Source organism: Megalopta genalis, chromosome 3, assembly GCF_051020955.1.
Source record: "Megalopta genalis isolate 19385.01 chromosome 3, iyMegGena1_principal, whole genome shotgun sequence".
Taxonomy (NCBI): Eukaryota; Metazoa; Arthropoda; class Insecta; order Hymenoptera; family Halictidae; genus Megalopta; species Megalopta genalis.
In genome coordinates, this window is record NC_135015.1 from 14,780,361 (window position 1) to 14,800,032 (window position 19,672).

At 40.0% G+C, this 19,672-nt stretch overlaps 1 protein-coding gene across 3 annotated transcripts in view; it reads left to right on the forward strand.

Moving 5' to 3' along the window:
* The window catches only part of LOC117229465 (uncharacterized), a 100,581-nt gene that overhangs the window by 36,354 nt on the left and 44,555 nt on the right, over nt 1–19,672 (forward strand). For 2 of the 3 annotated variants that reach the window (XM_033485949.2, XM_033485951.2), the window contains exons 4-8: nt 2,674–3,796; nt 5,894–6,147; nt 9,202–9,324; nt 10,618–10,875; nt 15,042–15,221. In XM_033485949.2, the coding sequence (XP_033341840.2) occupies nt 2,674–3,796; nt 5,894–6,147; nt 9,202–9,324; nt 10,618–10,875; nt 15,042–15,221 (1,938 nt within the window). The remainder of the gene's footprint in view (nt 1–2,673; nt 3,797–5,893; nt 6,148–9,201; nt 9,325–10,617; nt 10,876–15,041; nt 15,222–19,672) is intronic. The other variant, XM_033485950.2, reaches the window with a different exon arrangement.

Below are 19,672 nucleotides of genomic sequence, written 5' to 3' on the forward strand. Positions count from 1 at the left end.
GGATCACGACATTGAGGAAAATTCAGAATGGAATCTCATTAACCTGCGAAGTTTCATCGGAATTCATAAGGAATTTTTCGTGATTTTTTTTCTAGGAAACATAATTCTTTCTTTATTTTATGAATGTGTCAATTCTGGGAGAGGTTGTTGCATTTTTTTAAGCAATTTTGTGCCGACACTTTTCTCTCTCATCGAATCGAAATTTATAAGTCAGATCAGTGGAGATTTTTAAATTAATTTCAATATGTTAATCTTATTTTTGATAGTCGACGATTTTGGATGGCGGAAATTTCCTCGTTCAATCCGAAATCGGATTAATATCCACGATCGGGTAATAAATGTTGCATAATTCGTCATTACTGTTTCAATCACATCCCGATATTAACGCGTTCACCGCGATACGAGCAATTTATTTGCTGCTTAGTACGTTCACTTTCAATAGTTTATGGATGTTGTTTACTTACACAAACATATGCGCATACATTTATAACATAATTCGATAAACGAATTAACGCAAACCCGTGGCGCGCGAATTTTGTAATAATTCTCGCACGAGTAATGTAAACTCTACGATTATATTAATTATTTAATAGAGATTCACTTGACGCTGTCATTCGGTTAGCTACGAGATTAAAAAATTCGTTTAACGATCGTCGATGTAATTCTCGTCGTCTACTTTTCCGTTTCTCATCGAAGGAAAAATCTTGCTCTTCGACTGCCAAAAATTAATTCGCACGGACTTCGAGTTTCAATTAAAATTCCAATTAGTCTGTTCTATCTTAAAGCCGTTCTCCGTAACAATAGCGTGCATTTATACATGCCTTTGAAAAGCAGGGTAAAGTACGGAATTCCCGTCGCTTGAATAATTATGAGCTGTACTGTACAGTAAACCCCGCGCGATGAAACCGTGTTATGCGAGTCAAACAGGTTACAGAGATCTTATTATGCGTCCATAGTTGTTCGTAAATTCGACATACACCGAATTGATAACATACCGGAACATTCGCGAACCAAATTTATTACGAACATGTCAGCATCACAATATAACACACACACACGCACATGCTTGTTTAATGTTCTCTCGCACGTAGCCGTGAAACGAAAGCGGCCGTTTACGTTTTAAATACGATTTTCTTCTATTGGAACGCGTGGATCCGCTCGAAAGCTTCTTCAGTTTCCGAGCAGAAACTGCACGCCATCGACTTGAAAAGAAACACAAACTCGTGCTCTCTTGTCCGAGTTCTACGGAGAGGTGTTGTAGTAACGTGGCACGCACATTTCTACTGTAAGGACAAAACGGTCATTCCTGTAACGAGAAAACTTTCAGCAGTTCTTACACCGTGCTTTAAAAACGTTCAATTCTTTCAATTTTCCCACTGCACCGTTTTTCAATTGAAACGAAAGTACCTCTCAACCGAGTTCGAAAATTCAAGATCGACGTCGCGCCGAGAACTTGAAACTGCTCACCAGCTCGAACTTATAAAACCAAATACGGTAAATTCTCCCTAATTGACGCTCAGATTCTGCACAGAAATGGACAATTTGGGAAGAAGATTAATCGCGACTCATTTTTATAGTTGCCTAGTAGTGTCAATAATTATAAAAACGAGGTGCAAGGCTCGAATAAAAGTATCTCTTCTTCTGAAATAGTCCATTTTTGCGCACAATTCGAGCGTCAATTACAGAGAATTCACTGTACAGTAACACCCGAACCTGTACGAAGCTAGATAAATTATTATGAAACGATAGAAACAATTCCCTGTACAGGGTGTCTCAAAAATGTCTCGCAATCCGGAAATGGCGGGTTCCTCGGATCATTCGAAGCAATTTCTTCCTTTACAAAAATGTTCTCCGAGGCACCGTTAACGAGTTATTAACGAAAAACAGTGACCAATAAGAATCGAGTACGGCTGATGCGAGGCGGCCCAGCGCACGAAGCCCAGTTCCGTTCATTGGCTCGGTCGCCTCGCGCCAGCTGAGCTCGCCTCTCATCGGTCACTGTTTTTCATTAACAACTCGTTAACGGTGCCTCGGAGAACATTTTTGTAAAGGAAAAAGTTGCTTCGAATGACCCGAGGAACCCTCCACTTTCGGATCGCGAGACATTTTTGGGACACTTTGTATATAGACTTCAGGAAAAGATTTGTTTCCATTTTTTGTCGTTTCCGTGTGTAATTTATAACTAGACTGCGGATTTTATGCATTTATAGCAAAATTAAGTAGTTGCAATTTAATGTTTTAGATGGTTTAAAAGAATTTAAAAATGTTAATGTATTATTTTTCAGCTATAAAAATGATTCAAAAGATAATGAACTTTCTATCTAGTTTCTGTTTCGTGCAATTGATGCAGTCTATTTCTATTTTGCCTAAAAATCCGCGGTATATTTGCAACGATTATTAATAATCCCAAAAAGATTAACGTTATTTCTTTCTAATCGCTGCATTTCTCTTTCGGTCTCCTCCAAAATTTAACGACAATTATCCCTCACGTGAATAAGAATCACTTTTCCATCGACGATTATTTCCTATCTGCCTATCGATAGTCATCGATAGTGTTAGCAAAATATATCGGAAACAATCGCCGGTTCTCTACCTTCACCGTGCGAGCTCCCCAGCCGCTAATAACAAGACAAACTTCCGTGGCCACGAATCACCTTGGAACCTCGATTTCAGCGAACACGTCGACCGGCCGTCGAAGAGGTAACTTCGACTACAGGTGTCGGAAGAAGCATCGCCGCGGCAAGGAGTCGAAGAGTCGGGAGGCAGCCCGGCAGCGGGACTTGGCGAACGATTCCCGCGAGAACGAGATCCGAGGCAAAAGAGGCGGAGGCGGCGGCGGAGGCGGAGAAGGAGGAGGCGGCGGAGGTCAGTCGAAGAAGTCGAAGGATTCTCCGGCGAGGCGATATCGCGCCGAGCGTCGTCGCAGGAGGAAGAATCGGGAGCGGGAGCGGCGCCGGAAGAGAACCAGACAGAACGAGGACCGGGCGGAAGGCCGCCGGAGCTCGAAGTTCAAGAGACGGATGAACGACGCGCCGAGATCCTTGGTCCTCGGGAACCAACGGGTCGAGGAGAGCATGCTGTCCGACGCCAGCCGGCGAAGTAACTCGTCTCTTTCGGGCGGCCCGGGTTCGGGCTTCCCGTACGCGACGTCGCCGTCGAATCTTGAGAACCAATTAACCACGGAAAGTGGCAGGCGGTCCGCGCAGACCACCGCGCGTTACAGGAGCTACGAGGACACGGTCGAGAGGGAGTTCTCGAGGCAGCTGGAGAAGGAGATCCTGCGGACGCAGATGGAGGACCCGGCGAGCCTGGAGAACCGAATCCTGGGCAGCTCGTTGTCCAGGCCGTCGCACGAGCGGAAGGTCGAGAAGCCGAAGATCAAGAAGGAGAACAGGTTCGGCGACTCGAGGTACGACGCCGAGAAGATGCTGGGCTACACGAGGACCAAGGAGGACCTGCCGATCCTGGACATGGAGAACGAGGTGCTGGCCAGGACGCTGAAGGACTACAACGCCTACATGACCTCCAGCCTGAAGCTGTCGATGCTGCCGTGCCGCGACGAGCTGGAGCATCGCAAGAACCCCGGCGCCCATTTCCATGGTAAACCCATCATCGACGGCACCGAGTTCGAAAGGTTCGTCGGAAAGAAGAACGCGGAGACCACGACCACCGTCAGCACCAGCACCACCGTCGTTCCTGCGGCGTACGACGACGATACCAAGGGAGATTTATCATGCATAAACGGGACTTTCATGCCGGCTCCGCTCGCGCGGCATGCACTGATCAAATATGTAAAGTAAGTGGCTTTTAGTATGAATTATTCAGCTCATCCGAAATGTCGCGGCCTCGTAGAATCCAGTCGAACCGATTTTCTTCGCAGCCGCGGATCCGGCGCGCGTTTGCCGGTGTCGTTGTCGTTGGACGCCGCATTTTTGGGTCTCGCGTTTATGCTCGAGTCGTCGAAACTCGATGGAATTCTATGGACATTGTTTTCGGCGAAGTGAACCGGCCGCGTTTAAGAGAGGGCGGAAATCAACTAACATTAATAGTCCAGGTGAAATTTTGAAAATATGTATTTTCATAGAACTTTTTTACGACGATTCGAATTACGTGCGAATTATTTTGCCAACTAATTTTGTTCATATAAAATTTGTTTATCGTCGAAAAAATTAGTTGACGAAATGATTAGCCTATAGTTTGAATCAGCATAAAAAATGCTGTCAAGTATTTTCGATATTTTATCTGGAATATTACTGGTGATTGATTTTTGTCTGAATGCCCTCCGTTAAAGGCGATGCGAGCTTAAGCTGAGAAAGCCGATTTTTACTTAAAGAGGTATTGAAACTCTGTTGCTCGCTTTACGAGCGTTTTCGCTATTTGTTTATAGGTGGTGTAGTCGGTTCGAGGAGTCTCTAGAGGGATCAGATATTTTCTGCACACAATCGACAGCAAAATAAAAGGCCGAATTAATTCCCGGTCGAAAATTGTCGATCTTAGAGCAGCTGCAACTCTGTTAAAAACTATCATAAAATAATATTATCTGCTGATCTTCTTCTCGTCGACAACCACTGCAATAATTTAATTTGATTCTCTGCAGCATACCGAATCTCATTAAAAACTGACAGGGTATTCATAAGAAACTGCAGTTGTTCTAGAAGAATGCTCCGTTTCCTTTCTTCATGATGGCAATCGTTTTTTGTCGAAGTAATGCATTTATTCACCCATCGATTCCGTCGATTCACGGAATTTTTATTCAGCGTTCAATTTGGATATTGTCGCAGCCACGTTGCAGAGAGGTCTAGTTGTCTCGACAATTCTCGTTTTCGGTTTACGTATACATAAAACATAAATGCGTCAGTTAGACAGCACTCGAGAACGCGATCGAAACGTCTCTAATTGCAGATGTCCTCGCCCGTTCTGCTCAAAGCTTTCGCGAACACTTGCGAAAGCTCTGCTCCGAAGCATCGCCACCCCCTCCCCCTTTCGTTTGTTCTTTAATCGAGCACACGCCCCCGTGCCGGGAAGAACGTGTCGCTCTATTGGCGCTTGAAATTTCCTCTTGCCCTCGGAAAACTGAATTACGGGGACAACTTCGTAGTAGAATTGTACGAGACCCGAGAAACTTTCTTAGGATCCGAGGGCCTGAACTTTTCAATGTTCTGACGCGCCGGAATTACCGCGCGGCGCTGTAAAATGTAAAAAGACGTAAAACGCGATGGGACTGCGATGCCCGAATATATCTTCTGCGGAACAAGTTGCGCCACTAAATTTCGATTCGGGGAGATCTTTATCGGCGCGAAGAGTTCGTCCGCTCTAAATACTTAAAAGAGTTATTCTTCCGTTGAGAATAATTGAGGAGCGTTTGTGGACAATCTTGTTTCCTCTTCTTCAAATATTCTATGTACTAATGGGAAATTCGATAGCACACCGTTTAGGTACAATATCTATATAATAAAATAAGATGGAATAGGATAAAACACGAGAAAATAAAATGAAATGGAACAGAATAAGGTACGATAAATTAAATGAGATACGATAAATTAAATAAAATACAATAATTCATACAACGTAACTTTATGTACCTTTTAACACTAGATTTACGGAATCCGTCCGAGTGACGGGTCACTAATTTCTTAATTTACGATCGTTCACATTGTGAAGATACATTTATCAGTTATTTATTCAATATAATGCGTTGCTTGCGGCAAATATGACAATAACACTCGTTCAAAATCGGACTAAACGTCTCAATGTTGCTTTTATAAACTAATATAAAACAGCTGCCTTCAGCGCTCCGTAAATCTAGTATTAAAGTTCCACGGAATTGCAGAGGCAATTGATAAGCGAACCGTTTTTGTGCTCCACTATTCTCCACTGTTAATGTTTGCCCAAGGTCATCTGTGCCAGGTCACGAGTACCTAGAAGCTGATTACGAGTGCGCCCCAGGGTATTACATAGCGACCACACCAAATAGGTTACTCTGCAAGAATCGCCAATGGATAGGACAGTTGCCGAAGTGCAAGATCAAGCACAGTCCCGAAGGGGTTTGCATCGATGCCTCCTGCGATCAAATTTGCAAGGAAATCGATGGCAGACCGGTGTGTTCCTGTTACAAAGGCTTCCGTCTGGAAGACAATAAATGCGTCGGTAGGTAGAAGTCCGCCATGCGTTTGCCATACACTTTTCTTTCTTCTGTAGTCGCTTCTGAATCGAACACTTCATTTGCTGCGACAAATTCGTTTCAATATTTCCATATATATGCATATATAAAACCGAAATTTAATATTGTATATTTGAAAATTTTAATTATATTAATATTTAATAATATTTAAAAATATTTAATGATATTTAATAATATTTAATAATATTTAATAATATTTAATAATATTTAATAATATTTAATAATATTTAATAATATTTAATAATATTTAATAATATTTAATAATATTTAATAATATTTAATGATATTTAACAATAATATTTGAAATAACCTCGACGTAACCCTTTGCACTCAAATGGCGGCTCTGAGGCACCGCCGAAAATTGCTACGTCACTGTTAAAATTAATTTTTACATTATTAAATCGGTTTATATATGAGTTTATATATGAGCTAATAATTTAATCCAAATACTATACGTTGTAAAAGATATATAACTAGTCTCGAAGCGAATGATACCCAAATAAAACCAGCTAAATGTTCCTGAAACGTACGTGCGAATGAAGTGTTCGAGTACTTGCACGTCGATCTTCCTTAAGAAGATCCATCAGTCGTGTAAGCCCATAAATATGTTCCAGACTGTTCGTTCAAACATTTCTGCATTCTCTTATCCGTGATTTATGACCTCATTCGAATTCATTGCTTCTAAAATGCAACACACTCGCCGATGTAGATTGATCGCACTCTCGACGATTCGGTATCACGGTTCCAAATTCAATAACCTTATTCCGATGACGGACCGTAAAAAACGCTGTCACGACTATCTTCAGTAATCCGAGAATCCGTTCGTAATACATACACACATCGAGCCAAAAATGTCTTGTTCGCGTGTCCCTTTCTAGTCGGCGGCGCGAGTAGCGAATCGCGCGAACGGCATAATTCTCTCCATGGAAAGTGGCCTGTCGCGTCCGTAGAAAAGAAATTTCTCGAGATGAAATATCGACAGCACGCTCATTGAAATATTGACAGGTTTTCTGTTCTGGCATCGACAAGTTTTTTTCCCCGGTCGATATTAAAATATCGATTACCCCGCGGGAGATCCCTCACCTTTCCCGTGTCCCCGCCGAGCACGGAATACCTATATTCTCTTGGAAGTTAAGCAGGGTTATCAAATTTTGTCCGAACGCTCGCTCGTGAAAATCGGACTGAAACGATAGCAGTAATTGAATCAGAGCCGAAACTTTATTTCTCTCTTCGCGTTCGAGCGGTGTTTAAACTTTTAAACGGTCCGACCTATTCCTCGAAAAGTTCCAGCATGCCGGACGTCGAGCATAATTCCCATCGAGCAATTTTGCATTACTCTGAATTTGTAAAATTAACATCGCCGTCCCGTCAATATTATTTATTATCAGTATTATTATTCGATTACTAACGTTCGGTCGATGCGTTTGAAAAATTAATCTGCTTCATGGAAATAATAATAATATAATATAATAATGCTTTATGAAAATAGTGATGAGGTAACATAATAATGCTTTATGAAAATAGTGATGAGGTATCATAATAATGCTTTATGAAATATAAATCGACGGTTCTCACGGATTATAAATACAAAGTGGTTGCGTGAGCTGGAAATTGATTATATATATATATAAACAAATATTTCAATAGTACATGGATGTATTTGGCAACGGATTCTTATTATCGCGTTGCTGTGAAATTGTAACGATTGCTGATGTTGTTCATAAATCACGAATAATGATATAAATGTAACAAATTTCGTTAAAAGTTTTTGAGAGCGAGAGAGATACCAGAGTGCGTACCACACACACACACACACGCAGATTCTAGCAGGATTAAATGAAACTGCTTAAATTTAATAATTACGAGCTTTAATTCTGTCGGATATAACATACAATAAAATAATGAGCCGTATGCATGGAAATTATTATCTGTTTTCACGTATGCTGTACTTGACACTTACAAGCGTTTATTTTCATTTATTTGCACGATCTTTTTACGCACAATCATTTAGCAGTATTATGTAGTAAATGTTTGAAAATCTTAATTACCTGTAGTATTCACTTCGTGGTTCTAATATTTGCTTTATTTTAATGGAGATGGGCCGCGTGCATAAAGGCAAATAAAAGCGTTTATCAGGGAATTTTTAATTAAATGCTCCGTATTCATAATGGACGATGTTTTTATCAGAAATAATTTTTACCGAATATAATCGCATGTACCTACCGCGTGTTATGCATATTTGATGCGTTCACCAGAAAATTCGCTAGTAAATGCTTTTGCTACACCTATTTTAATATTAAATTGCATGTACACTCCCGGACGAAAAGATAGCACGCTCGAAAGCTAAAGTGATTTTTTATTTATTTGATGTTACAATCAAGATTTTATTTTTACACATCCTTGCATAATACTTCTATAAACGTACAGGAATCGAATCGAATTGAATTTTGCCAGTCTAAACAATTTTATTTGACTAAAAAGAAGAATTTTGCAGGAAATATAATGGGATAAAACGATAGCACATTTAACTAGAAATTATGTATAGTAATAAATCAAACGAATGATATTTAATAGCAACTGTCATTCCGTTTAGCGAAGATATTCACATTTTCTCTGTTAAAATCCTATCGAAATATGTGGACGATTGTGTGTACAAGCACGCTATGAGTTATCGGTAAAAGAAAATACGTATTTGTTTGCACCTTTTAACATAAAATGTGGAAAAATATAAAGTGCGCTATCCTTTTGTCCCGGAATGTAAAAGGTTTTACGATCGATCGGAATCGGAACGATTAAGGCAGACCTATCCGCGATTCGATTTCTTTTCTATATAAACGGCAGCATTTTCCTGCAATAATCACGCTAATCCGTTCGAGCGAGCGCGTTCCACGGAAATAGGAGAATTTCAGAGCCGTCCGGTATCATTAAATGAACCGTTTATTCGGTGAAGAGGTGTCGGGAACGACGTGCCGGAGAAGTTACCTAAATTCCGTGAATTACACGTACCCATTGAAATTTAGATGTGAACGAATGCAAGGATAACAAGGGAGGTTGCGAGCATAAGTGCGTGAACACCCCGGGATCCTTTCGTTGCGAGTGTCCGAAGGGAATGAAGCTAGACGAGGACAGGTTCTTGTGCAGGGGTGAGTGATTTCCATCGGAATATACGGCCCCGACCGCGGAATCTCGACGTTTCCAGTCGCAAAAAGCAACAAGTGCAAAAGCAAACGTTACCGCGAGCCGGTCCGTTCGTTTTATTATTAATTGCGCCGCGAATTTCTGCTGTTCATGAAGATTATAAATCATGCAACGGAAGTATTTTCATGCACTCGTTATATTCCCGCATGCGTCGATGCCGTATCGTTTCTCTCGTATCGTTTATATTTGTGGCTGTTCTTTTTCGATGTTTGTAGTCTGTATTCGACGTGCGCTTGCATCTTTAATAGCGATTGATTGGAAACGATGTAGGCGTAAGTAGAGACTTGTTTGGAATTGTTGGGGCTTCGATCGAAGCAACGTGAAATTATTTTCATTGCATTTTGCATCTCTGCGAATTTTTTGACACTTCGATGATTTATACGAGAATATGGACGATGATAGAATATGTCATATGTGTTGGCATAGCTAGGCTTTTAATTGTACAGTCGTGTGTAAATCTAAGGAACAGGATCATAATCGATTTTAATTTATTTGAGAAGGTACTATGAGATTATGTTCATAGGTTTTGCACTTTGAATGAGTTGTACGTATATCATGTTCAGCTTTTTCTATTCAAAATTTACTTTTTAATTATCCTTTCTACAGGTTTTATTTATCCTTCATGTTATCATGTTAAACTTTTTCACAGATCATAATTGCTTGCCTTTTATTCAATTTTTGAATTTAATACGAATTTATACACTTATCTATAAAATAATACAGATTTCATTACAAATAATTAATCTTTAACAATTATTTATAAAATATCATCCAGTTCTTAAATTTGACATGAATTTGATTACAAATAATTATATATATGTGAATTCAATTTGCGAAAGGGTTAATTTCGTTTGCAAGAAAGTGAACAGGCCCTTCAAAATGGTTAATTTTATTTCTAAATAAAAAGAATTCGAGTAAAAAAAGACGACTTTTTAACATTCTTCTGGCGGCTTTGAAAGTGTTTTTTTAACATCCTTATAAAACGAAATTTTGTTGAGAAATGAAATAACTTTCCAAACGACCTAATAATAAGTTTATACGGTTTAAAACTGTTCTTTGTTAATTTACCAATTTTTGACTATTTATTATTATTATCAACTAGTTACACTATGTATATTTTAAACTGTTAATGGTGTTAAACGCTAGCTATGCCACCGACGCTGTACGCGACCCCATGCACGTTAACGCGAAGCGTAGAAACTGTGAGGTAATCGTTTATTCCTGCGATAATTATTCAGACATCAACGAGTGTTTGTTGAACAACGGACACGGGCCTTGTCAGGACACTTGCCGGAATACCATAGGGGGTTACGAATGTTCTTGCGACGGTTTACAAGACTCCGTGCTGTCAGCCGACAACCACACGTGCCAGGATGCTGGTCCGTGCAGCGTCAACAACGCAGGATGCTCCCACACTTGTCTCTCCACGATGGGCCGGGTGTTTTGTCTCTGTCCCGACGGTTTTATCCTCGAGGACGATTGGAAGACTTGCCAAGGTAACGGAGAATTCTTACCTCACATTTTTTCCCGCTCCTTTCTCGTCCCTTTCTTTTTGCGGCTTTTTCGTCTCGGCCGAGCTCTGTTTTATCGTCGAATCACAAGGGAGTTTCAATAACCCATTCGAAATGGAACGCGAAGAATATTGAATCGCCGGGGAGTTCGTGCGAACGCTGCGACATCGGTAACTCGATCGTGTGAACCTGCACTTCCAATAATGCAAAGTGTCCATACACGCGTACATTCACGACCGTAAGTACACGCACATCTCTATAGCAAACACAGTAAATTCTCTCTGTAAAAGGCCAGGAGCTCGGAATTGAAAAGGGTAATCGGCGGACATTCAGTCGCGATTCTTCGAGCCTCGCGGCTCGTTTTTGCAGTTGCCGACATCTCGTGTGTGTGAGACAGAGCGAGAGAGAGAGAGAGAGAGAGAGAGAGAGAGAGAGAGAATGAAACTCGAGGCAGTCGGCAAAAAAAGGCAGCGGCCCGCATGCAGGTGTACATTAATACGAATACACAGTAATGCTGGAATAAAAACGATCACTTAACATTTTTATTTCTAATTTTTAAAACATGAAAATTGTTCTAATACATTGGTCAGATTCTTCGAATTAAAATGAGACCAAACACGACATACTTTAGACCATATTTATTCATATATCATTCATATATCATATTATTAGCAAGTAATATATTTTATTTCATTATACAAATTGTAATTATAACAAAAAAAAGCATTAGATAAATATTAAAGACAACGTCAAAGAAGATACGTACATCGTTCGAAAGAAAATATCAGTTTTGCTACTCGAGCCTACCTTCGACAGCAATTCGGTGGAACGAGCCTCTACGCGTTTCACGGAGAGTGTGAAGGATCAACGGTCGTTGCGATTAGTCACGTATTTTGTAGCTCCGCGGTTTTATTTACCTGATTCGCACCCAAACAAACTATTTCGTGTTGTCTTCCGGGAATTCGCGTCGCGTGCCGCATCGCACGCTTGACCGACTTCTTCGAACCTTAGCATCGACGTAGCAATGAATCACGCAGGCTTAGGACCAGCACAGGAAGATTCGCGCAACCAGAAATTCGGCATTCTAGAGAGAATTTACTGTGGTCGAATGCTCGCGGATTGAAGAATGTTGTGGCACCTCTGAATAGGGTCTATTTTAACACTTAAACGACCGCATATTATTTCAATGTAAATTGAAATTATTATGAGATCATCAAGCAGTGTCCAGCAAGCTCAAGATATACAGGGTGTCCCAAAATTATGGTATTTCCTGGAAATACCATACCACCTTGTATATACCTGCAACATGAGAATTCGTTCGAACATTTTGTAATACTTGGCAACTACTGTTAGAACAGATAATTTTCAGAGAAAAGAGATAAAAACGGGAAATGTCGTTGCCGGTCTTTCAGGTCTCAGCACGGAAACACGAGAAATCTCGTGAACGGTCGTTTAAGTGCTGAAGTAGAACCATTTTCAAGAACGTTCTCGCATCGTCCGATCGGAACAGAAAATAAAGTTCCAGGTAGAATCGACCAGAGTTCTCGTCGTTTCATGATATTATAAAGGTTCTTCGCTCTCGTAGCAAGTAGCGAATATCATTTATTAATGAATATATTTATTTGTTTTCAATAAATATATTATTGCTCGAACTTGTTCTAAGAAGGTTCTCGATTGTTCTTTATGTTCCTCTTGCGAGACCTCTCTCAATGGGCACTCTAAGATATTATAGTTTTACCATGCTGCAAGGTGCTTTTTGCCTGCTTTCCATGTTCGTCTCGCGAGACCTTTCTCGACACGCTCTCTGAGATAGTTCTACTATGTTCCAAACAGATTTGTCGATATTTTTCAAGTTCCCCTCGTGAGACCTTTCTCGGTATACTTTCTGAGATAGTTCTATCTACCGAAAAGATCCTTCATTATTTTTCAAGTTTCTCTCACGAGAGTACTCTCGATGAACATTTCAAAATGGTGGTTATTTATTCCAAGATGCTTTTTGACTGCTTATTGTGGCCCTCTCATCAGATCTGTCTCGATGAACGTTCTAAGATAAAAAAGTTTTTTTTTATCCATTATTTCCTATGTTATAGAGTAATTATATTTCTATGTTTTCTTTTTTATTGCTCCTCTTGTTCCTTTCATTCATTTTTCAAAGAACGTCATAGGATACTCCAAATTTGATCCAACTTATTGCAACTTCCAACTTACAGCAAGTTCCTAGTAATATTTCGTGTAATATTCCATTTCCGCGGATTCTCAAGAAAATTGCCCAGAATTTTATCTCCCGCACACAGATTCATCTCGCATTAAAATATTAATGATTAATAGTGCTTTATTAGGTATCCGTGGAATCTCGCAGGAAGATATCTCGAGGCGGCAGTCTCTTCCTGTTATGAAATATTTTCCTGAACGTGCTGCAACACTTCCCTAAGGAATTTACAAACACCACGGCACTGAACCCTATTCCATGACACTTATCAGCATAACGATAAAATCGAAATTCTAATGTCCGAAAAATCGGCACGATTTGCAGTTTTTAATAAACCAATCGCGGGCCGGATAGATAGAGTTTCATTAAATTCCGCCGTGTTTGAGTTTCCCGACGGAAAACGGGATTTGCATAATGCTCGTTAGTATACTCGGCAGCCCACTCATTAGCGAGACCATAAAGGAGAAAATAAGAGAAGGAAACCGATCATATTTATGCCTATAAACTACCGTATAAGTTAATGAGAATAACGATGATACGAGCCTGTACCGACAGCACGGTCTAACCCGCGCCGTCATTAAACTTAACCCTGCATTTAAGTACTGTGCTCCGAGTACGGACTGTCGGATGTAATTAGGAAGGATCTCGGTTACGAAATAATTATGCGTCGGTGTAACAAATTGGACACAGGGACTTGCATCGAAACATAAAATATCGGTATCATATCGGTATTACAACGGTATTTGTCGGCAATTTCTTCGGTTTTCTTATTTCGTTGTAATTTTCAAAGTATTCTTTATGTTAGCAAATACTAGAAAATGATGTAGGTAAAACATAAAATTGTGGTGACGTAAGATGAATTTAGTAACAATGCTACACTATTTTTAATGTTTCAAAATTGTTGAAAGGAACAATTTATTATTTCTTCATTTCCTCGATCTATTATTTCTTGTGATCGATGTAACAGATTTTTATTTCGCTGTCTACTTATTGTATAATATTATAAAATACTGCTCTATACTGCTGTCATAAAGAATTTCTCGAATTATTCGAATAAAGAACTTTTCGTATTATTTGAATGAAGAATTATTCGAATGAAAAATTACTCGAATAAAGAATTACTCGAATAAAGGACTTCTTGAATAAAGAATTACTCGAATAAAGAATTACTCGAATAAAGGACTTCTTGAATAAAGAATTACTCGAATAAAGAATTACTCGAATAAAGAATTATTCGAATAAAGAATTACTCAAATGATTCGAATAAAGAATTACTCGGATAAAGAACTTCTTGAATTATTTGAATAAAGAATTATTCGAATAAAAAATTACTCGAATAAAAAACTACTCGAATAAAGAATTACTCGAATAAAGGACTTCTTGAATAAAGAATTACTCGAATAAAGAATTACTCGAATAAAGGACTTCTTGAATAAAGAATTACTCGAATAAAGAATTACTCGAATAAAGGACTTCTTGAATAAAGAATTACTCGAATAAAGAATTACTCGAATAAAGAATTATTCGAATAAAGAATTACTCAAATGATTCGAATAAAGAATTACTCGGATAAAGAACTTCTTGAATTATTTGAATAAAGAATTATTCGAATAAAAAATTACTCGAATAAAAAACTACTCGAATAAAGAATTACTCGAATAAAGAACTTTTCGAATTATTGGAATAAAGAATTACTCGACTAAAGATCATTCAATTAAAGATCATTCGACTAAAGAATCATTCAAATAAATGGATAGAATAATTTATCACGAATAAAATATTCGACTAAAAGGAATTCATTGGGACAATTACCCTAGACAAATATATTTATTCGAAGCAATCCGAATAACGCGAAACTCGGGTATCAAAGTTACATCGGTTTGAAGGCGCCGATTTGGCCGATGCGAAGGGAAACACAGGATGTTCTGCGCTTCTTTTCCAGACGTGGACGAGTGTGCTCAACCTGATTTGCAAGCGGAAATGTGTCGCTACGGTTGCATCAACACTGCAGGATCTTATCGGTGCGCCCAACCAATGGAGCTGAAAGATCAACCGATACTAGACAGCTTGTCGATCACCTGTCTACCGGGCTACGAGGCCACCCCTGATGGAACTTGTATCGGTAAGTAGTTTAATCCCTGTAACCAATTTAAGGGGGGAATCGGATTTCCCGGAAGCCACCGCTCCTATACCTCTCTCGATGTAATAATATTATCAAGTTGGTCGTCGCCGGAGATAGAACCCTTTATTTTATTCATTCGGAAATATTGATCGCTGGTGCCACGTTCTTGATCGTCGTAGCAAATATTTTATCATAACAATGGAAGCTAGACAGTTCCAGAAATTATTTCCAAAAATTTCGGGGTGGTTTTTCTAGAGAAACTTGCTTGAGACTACAGGGACACGTTGAACACGCTTGAAAATAAAGTAGAATAACGTTAACAGCTGTATCAAAAAGATTGAAGAGTTCAATCTTCAGCTTAATTGCCGAAACTTAGATTATTCTTGGGGTCTTCGAACAGGTTTAAAGAGAGTTTCATGAAAAATTCTTGCCCCTATCGAAGATAATTTGCTTGAACTGAAGTGGTTTCACAGAAGGTGCAAATTTCGAAAGAATTCATTTTTCAAGTCGTTTCAACATGAATTCGTCCATGAATCGCTCCTAATTTTGCTAGCTGCGAAAGCATAATTTTCGAAATAATATGTTTGAGATAAAAATAAATATATACCGATAAATGCACTGAAACGTATTCCCGAATAAATTCAGCAAACTCCACATTGTATGAAACTATTGACGCAATGAAATGAAGATTTCCTCTGAACCGTAAAATATATGAAAACACGTGAAAACGTGTGCAAAATATATGAAAATACTTTCGGATCAACGTTAACATTCGAACGAACTAAAATTCTCGAAAATTCTCGAAATCGATTAAATCGAATCTGAAGTGTAACAATACCTTAACGAAATTCCATTCGCCGTATCAGCAGGCTAATTCCGTAATCCACGGTGAAAATTCGAAAAATCGATAAATATTATTTGTCGTCCATTTTCGTTGACTCGGGCGCACAATGGCACGAACAAATATTTTAATCCGCCCATCCCCCTAATCTGGAACATTTGTATACACGGTAGATGTATCGAGATTTGCATTTAATCTCACGTTTTCCGGGCCGGACTCGTCGGAATTTATATTTGCATGAAAATCCGTAATTTCATTACGACGCTACGCTATCGAGAGGGGTGCGCGGCTGTGCGCCGCTAGTAAACTTCGCGTGACGTATTGCGTTCTTCTGTCCGAATCGATTTGCCCGCGGATCGCGGAGATCATGACGGGGGACAGCATTCTTCTTCAATGGCAGTCGTAATTGCATCTGTCGTTCATTTCGTGGCGCAAAATTTCAGAACAGCCAACCGATGGATAGCTCGATAACAATTCCCTATAGGGAGATGACCGACCTAACGAGATTCTGACGGCCGCGCACGGTCCTAGTCGAGCCCCATAATACCGTTCTAGACGATCCGGGTCCACAATCGAATTAGCCTGCACGTGGATCCACTCCGTAGGCTAGTGGCTTACACTATTGCAATATTGGATAGCGACTCTATATCGGCAATATGCAAAAACTACGACGATTTACGCTCTCGTTAGCGTCCGCCGATTTTGGTGCCGCAGCTGGACTGCGGATCTTCGTGGAAAATTAAAATTTAATTTTAAAAGGGTTGTCAGATGAATTTTTCACCCTCGAGGTCGGGTCGTCCCTAAAAAACGACAGTGGTATAAAAAGGAGAACTATTGCAAAATGTTTATTGCAGTTCATGAAAATAAGAGCTGCGTGGAAACGTGTTTTTTTAGCATATTTTTTACTAAATTTCGACTATACCACCGAGTTCTTAAATTCTCCTGTCGTAAACGCGATATTAGTTGCAGCATTATTTCATATTTGCTTCTGAATAATGACAGCGGTTTTTTAAACTCGACCGAGAACTTTTTAATTATGGTTACAATTGTGTATTACTTAATTTCGACGCTTTACTTGAAAGTCGTTTGGAGAGCATTAAATTGCGCGTCCCGTTGAAAATGAGCAGGAAACACGATTGTGACAGTTTTTATAACTTTAATTGCCTTTGAAGATTCGTCCTCTGCGTTCGAAGCTGTTCCGACTGCAGTAATTCCGGCTGCTCTAGAACACCAGACAAATAACGACAAAATTTCGTTGAATGCGTCTATTCGTGCCGCAGTGACATTTTTAGCGGTCTGCTATCTGCACAAATAGACTGCGGGTCTTTATGGAAATTTCAATTTCCATAGGTCACCTTACGCAAACCAGGATGACAGGGAAATTTGTTTGGCTAACTGGGATGTCTCTTCATCGAGGTTGAAAGCAGAAGGAAATCTTGCATCCGCAGACAAGTCTGCGGTCTATTAACGCTCGACCTTTATTTACAAAAATATAACTCGGTGTGCTTTTACAGAATTTGTACAGAATTTTTGTATCATATTTATATAATTTTTATATAATTTCTGTATAATCTTTATGTGATTTTTATATGTATAATTTTTTCATGCGAGCATCAATCAATTGTCAGAGAAACAAGTTAGTCGAATAACAATATTTATACTCTGGCGGCAAATGGAATATTGGATGTACACGACGGCTAATACGGCATTCGTTGAAAACTATATTAAATTCCGATTATGTCCGGGACGCTCGAACAAACTCCGGCGCGTTACTCTCCGCCACTTTGCAAACCAAGTCCGCGGGACTATTAGTATAATCGAATTAAGTTTACGACTTAACAAACGTTTGCCTTCCACTGAATTTAACTAAGTCGCGACGTTGGCTAATGGCCTCCACCCTCGCGAAAGAACGTTGCTTCCAGCGTGAATAATTCCGGAAAATTGTTAAACCCTCTGCTCTGCATCTTCGCGGGCTGATTTTCCGGATTTTCTGTTTAAATCTCGGCAAGCAAGCTCGGGTACACAAGAACTAAGACACTAATGGAGGTCAGGATACGCTTGCGTTTCCAATGCGAAGGCTGTAATTTAATAGCGATTAAATTGGAAGGGACTTCGGCGAGCGAGAATCATTCGTATTACAATTTCAGTGTCGCCTTGAGATTTCAAATGAAATCCGCACTGGATCTTAGTGTTCTTTAAAGCCGCATTTCATGCAAAGCCCGCGAGCGTTTGTTCAAGTTAAATTTCCTTGAAGTTCATCGAAGCTTTCAACCCCTTGCGTCGACGATTGCAGTCTGTTAAATATGAATGTCGTCAAGATTTTCTAAGTCGAAACAGAATTCGACGCTTGCGTTATCAAAATTGAGGACTGGAAGTAAACGAAGACACACAAGAAACAAAAATTCTTTTCTCCTATCAGGGAAGTTACCGAGAACGAAGAAGTGTTAATCATCGCACTTTCGAAAGAAAACGCAGTGCAAGGGGTTAAGTGAGTCTTCCACCATAGAACACGCTTTCTTTTCGTATTTCTTGGCATTTGTTTTCAAATTTTTTCTGAAATACCGAAATTTTCGCTATCTTTGACCGTTCGCAACTCGTAACAACGTCAAACGAATTCGATACAATTTTCAACGGAAAATGTAAAATTTATGCAAAACGCATTTCTTAAATTTTCGTTAAAGATTGAGAGCCTTTTGTCATTCCAAATAATGGCAGAATTAAAAAAGAAATATTTTAATTACCGTACAAAATACTCAAGTCACTTTGCCCAGTATGAAAAAAGTTATACCGTGTTTAAAAGGTGTCCAAAAATATTCTTTACTCACTCCATAATTTTTAAGATTATGGACTACAGTGTCGATGCTAATTAGAACCTCGCCGGCAAACAGTGACGAAGCAGATCGAGCAAAATTGCGTACGAATTACTACTTGTTTAGGACACGACACGATTTTTCCAGAAATGTCGTAGACAATGTGCGTGCGTTATGCACGCGACTGTCACGGTCCAGTCACTTAAGGGGTTAAAATGGAAAGCAGGAATGATCGCGTCCTTGGGTGCGAGAAAGGCGGCTCGGAAAAACCTGTGGCGTATGTGGTACAGTTTCCGGCGAAAACGGCGGAAACGCCGCGCGAGCGGATCATTCCGAAAGGATTCGGGCGCCGGCCGCGGAGAACAGATTTGACATCGTCTCGCCTCCTATCATAATATTTGTCGCTTCATCGTTTCACGGTATCTCGTAACGAGCGAGGTGTGTCAATACTCGAAGCTGAGCTGCGGCCGCTCATTTAAAATCCAAGGCCGACGCGAAACGTCGGCGTGGGCGTCGCGTCGCGACGGAAGTCGCGTAACTCGGTTCCCTTGTTTGCCGTATTCTCGATTTGCCACCGTTACTTTGCATTCAAAGCGGTTTCGCCTGGGGTCGCCGAAGTCGACGCGACGCGGCGAGAGAAAAGAGAATGATTTAAGAGGCTCCGTTTAAACGCTCCTTCACATTCTGAATTCCGATTACAAGTTGACAGCGCGCCGAGGATCAGCTTCCCAAACGTTTACGAGCCGAAAAAACGGCAAGAATCGCGATTTCGCTGGGGCAGTGGAGCTAGTCACTGCCAG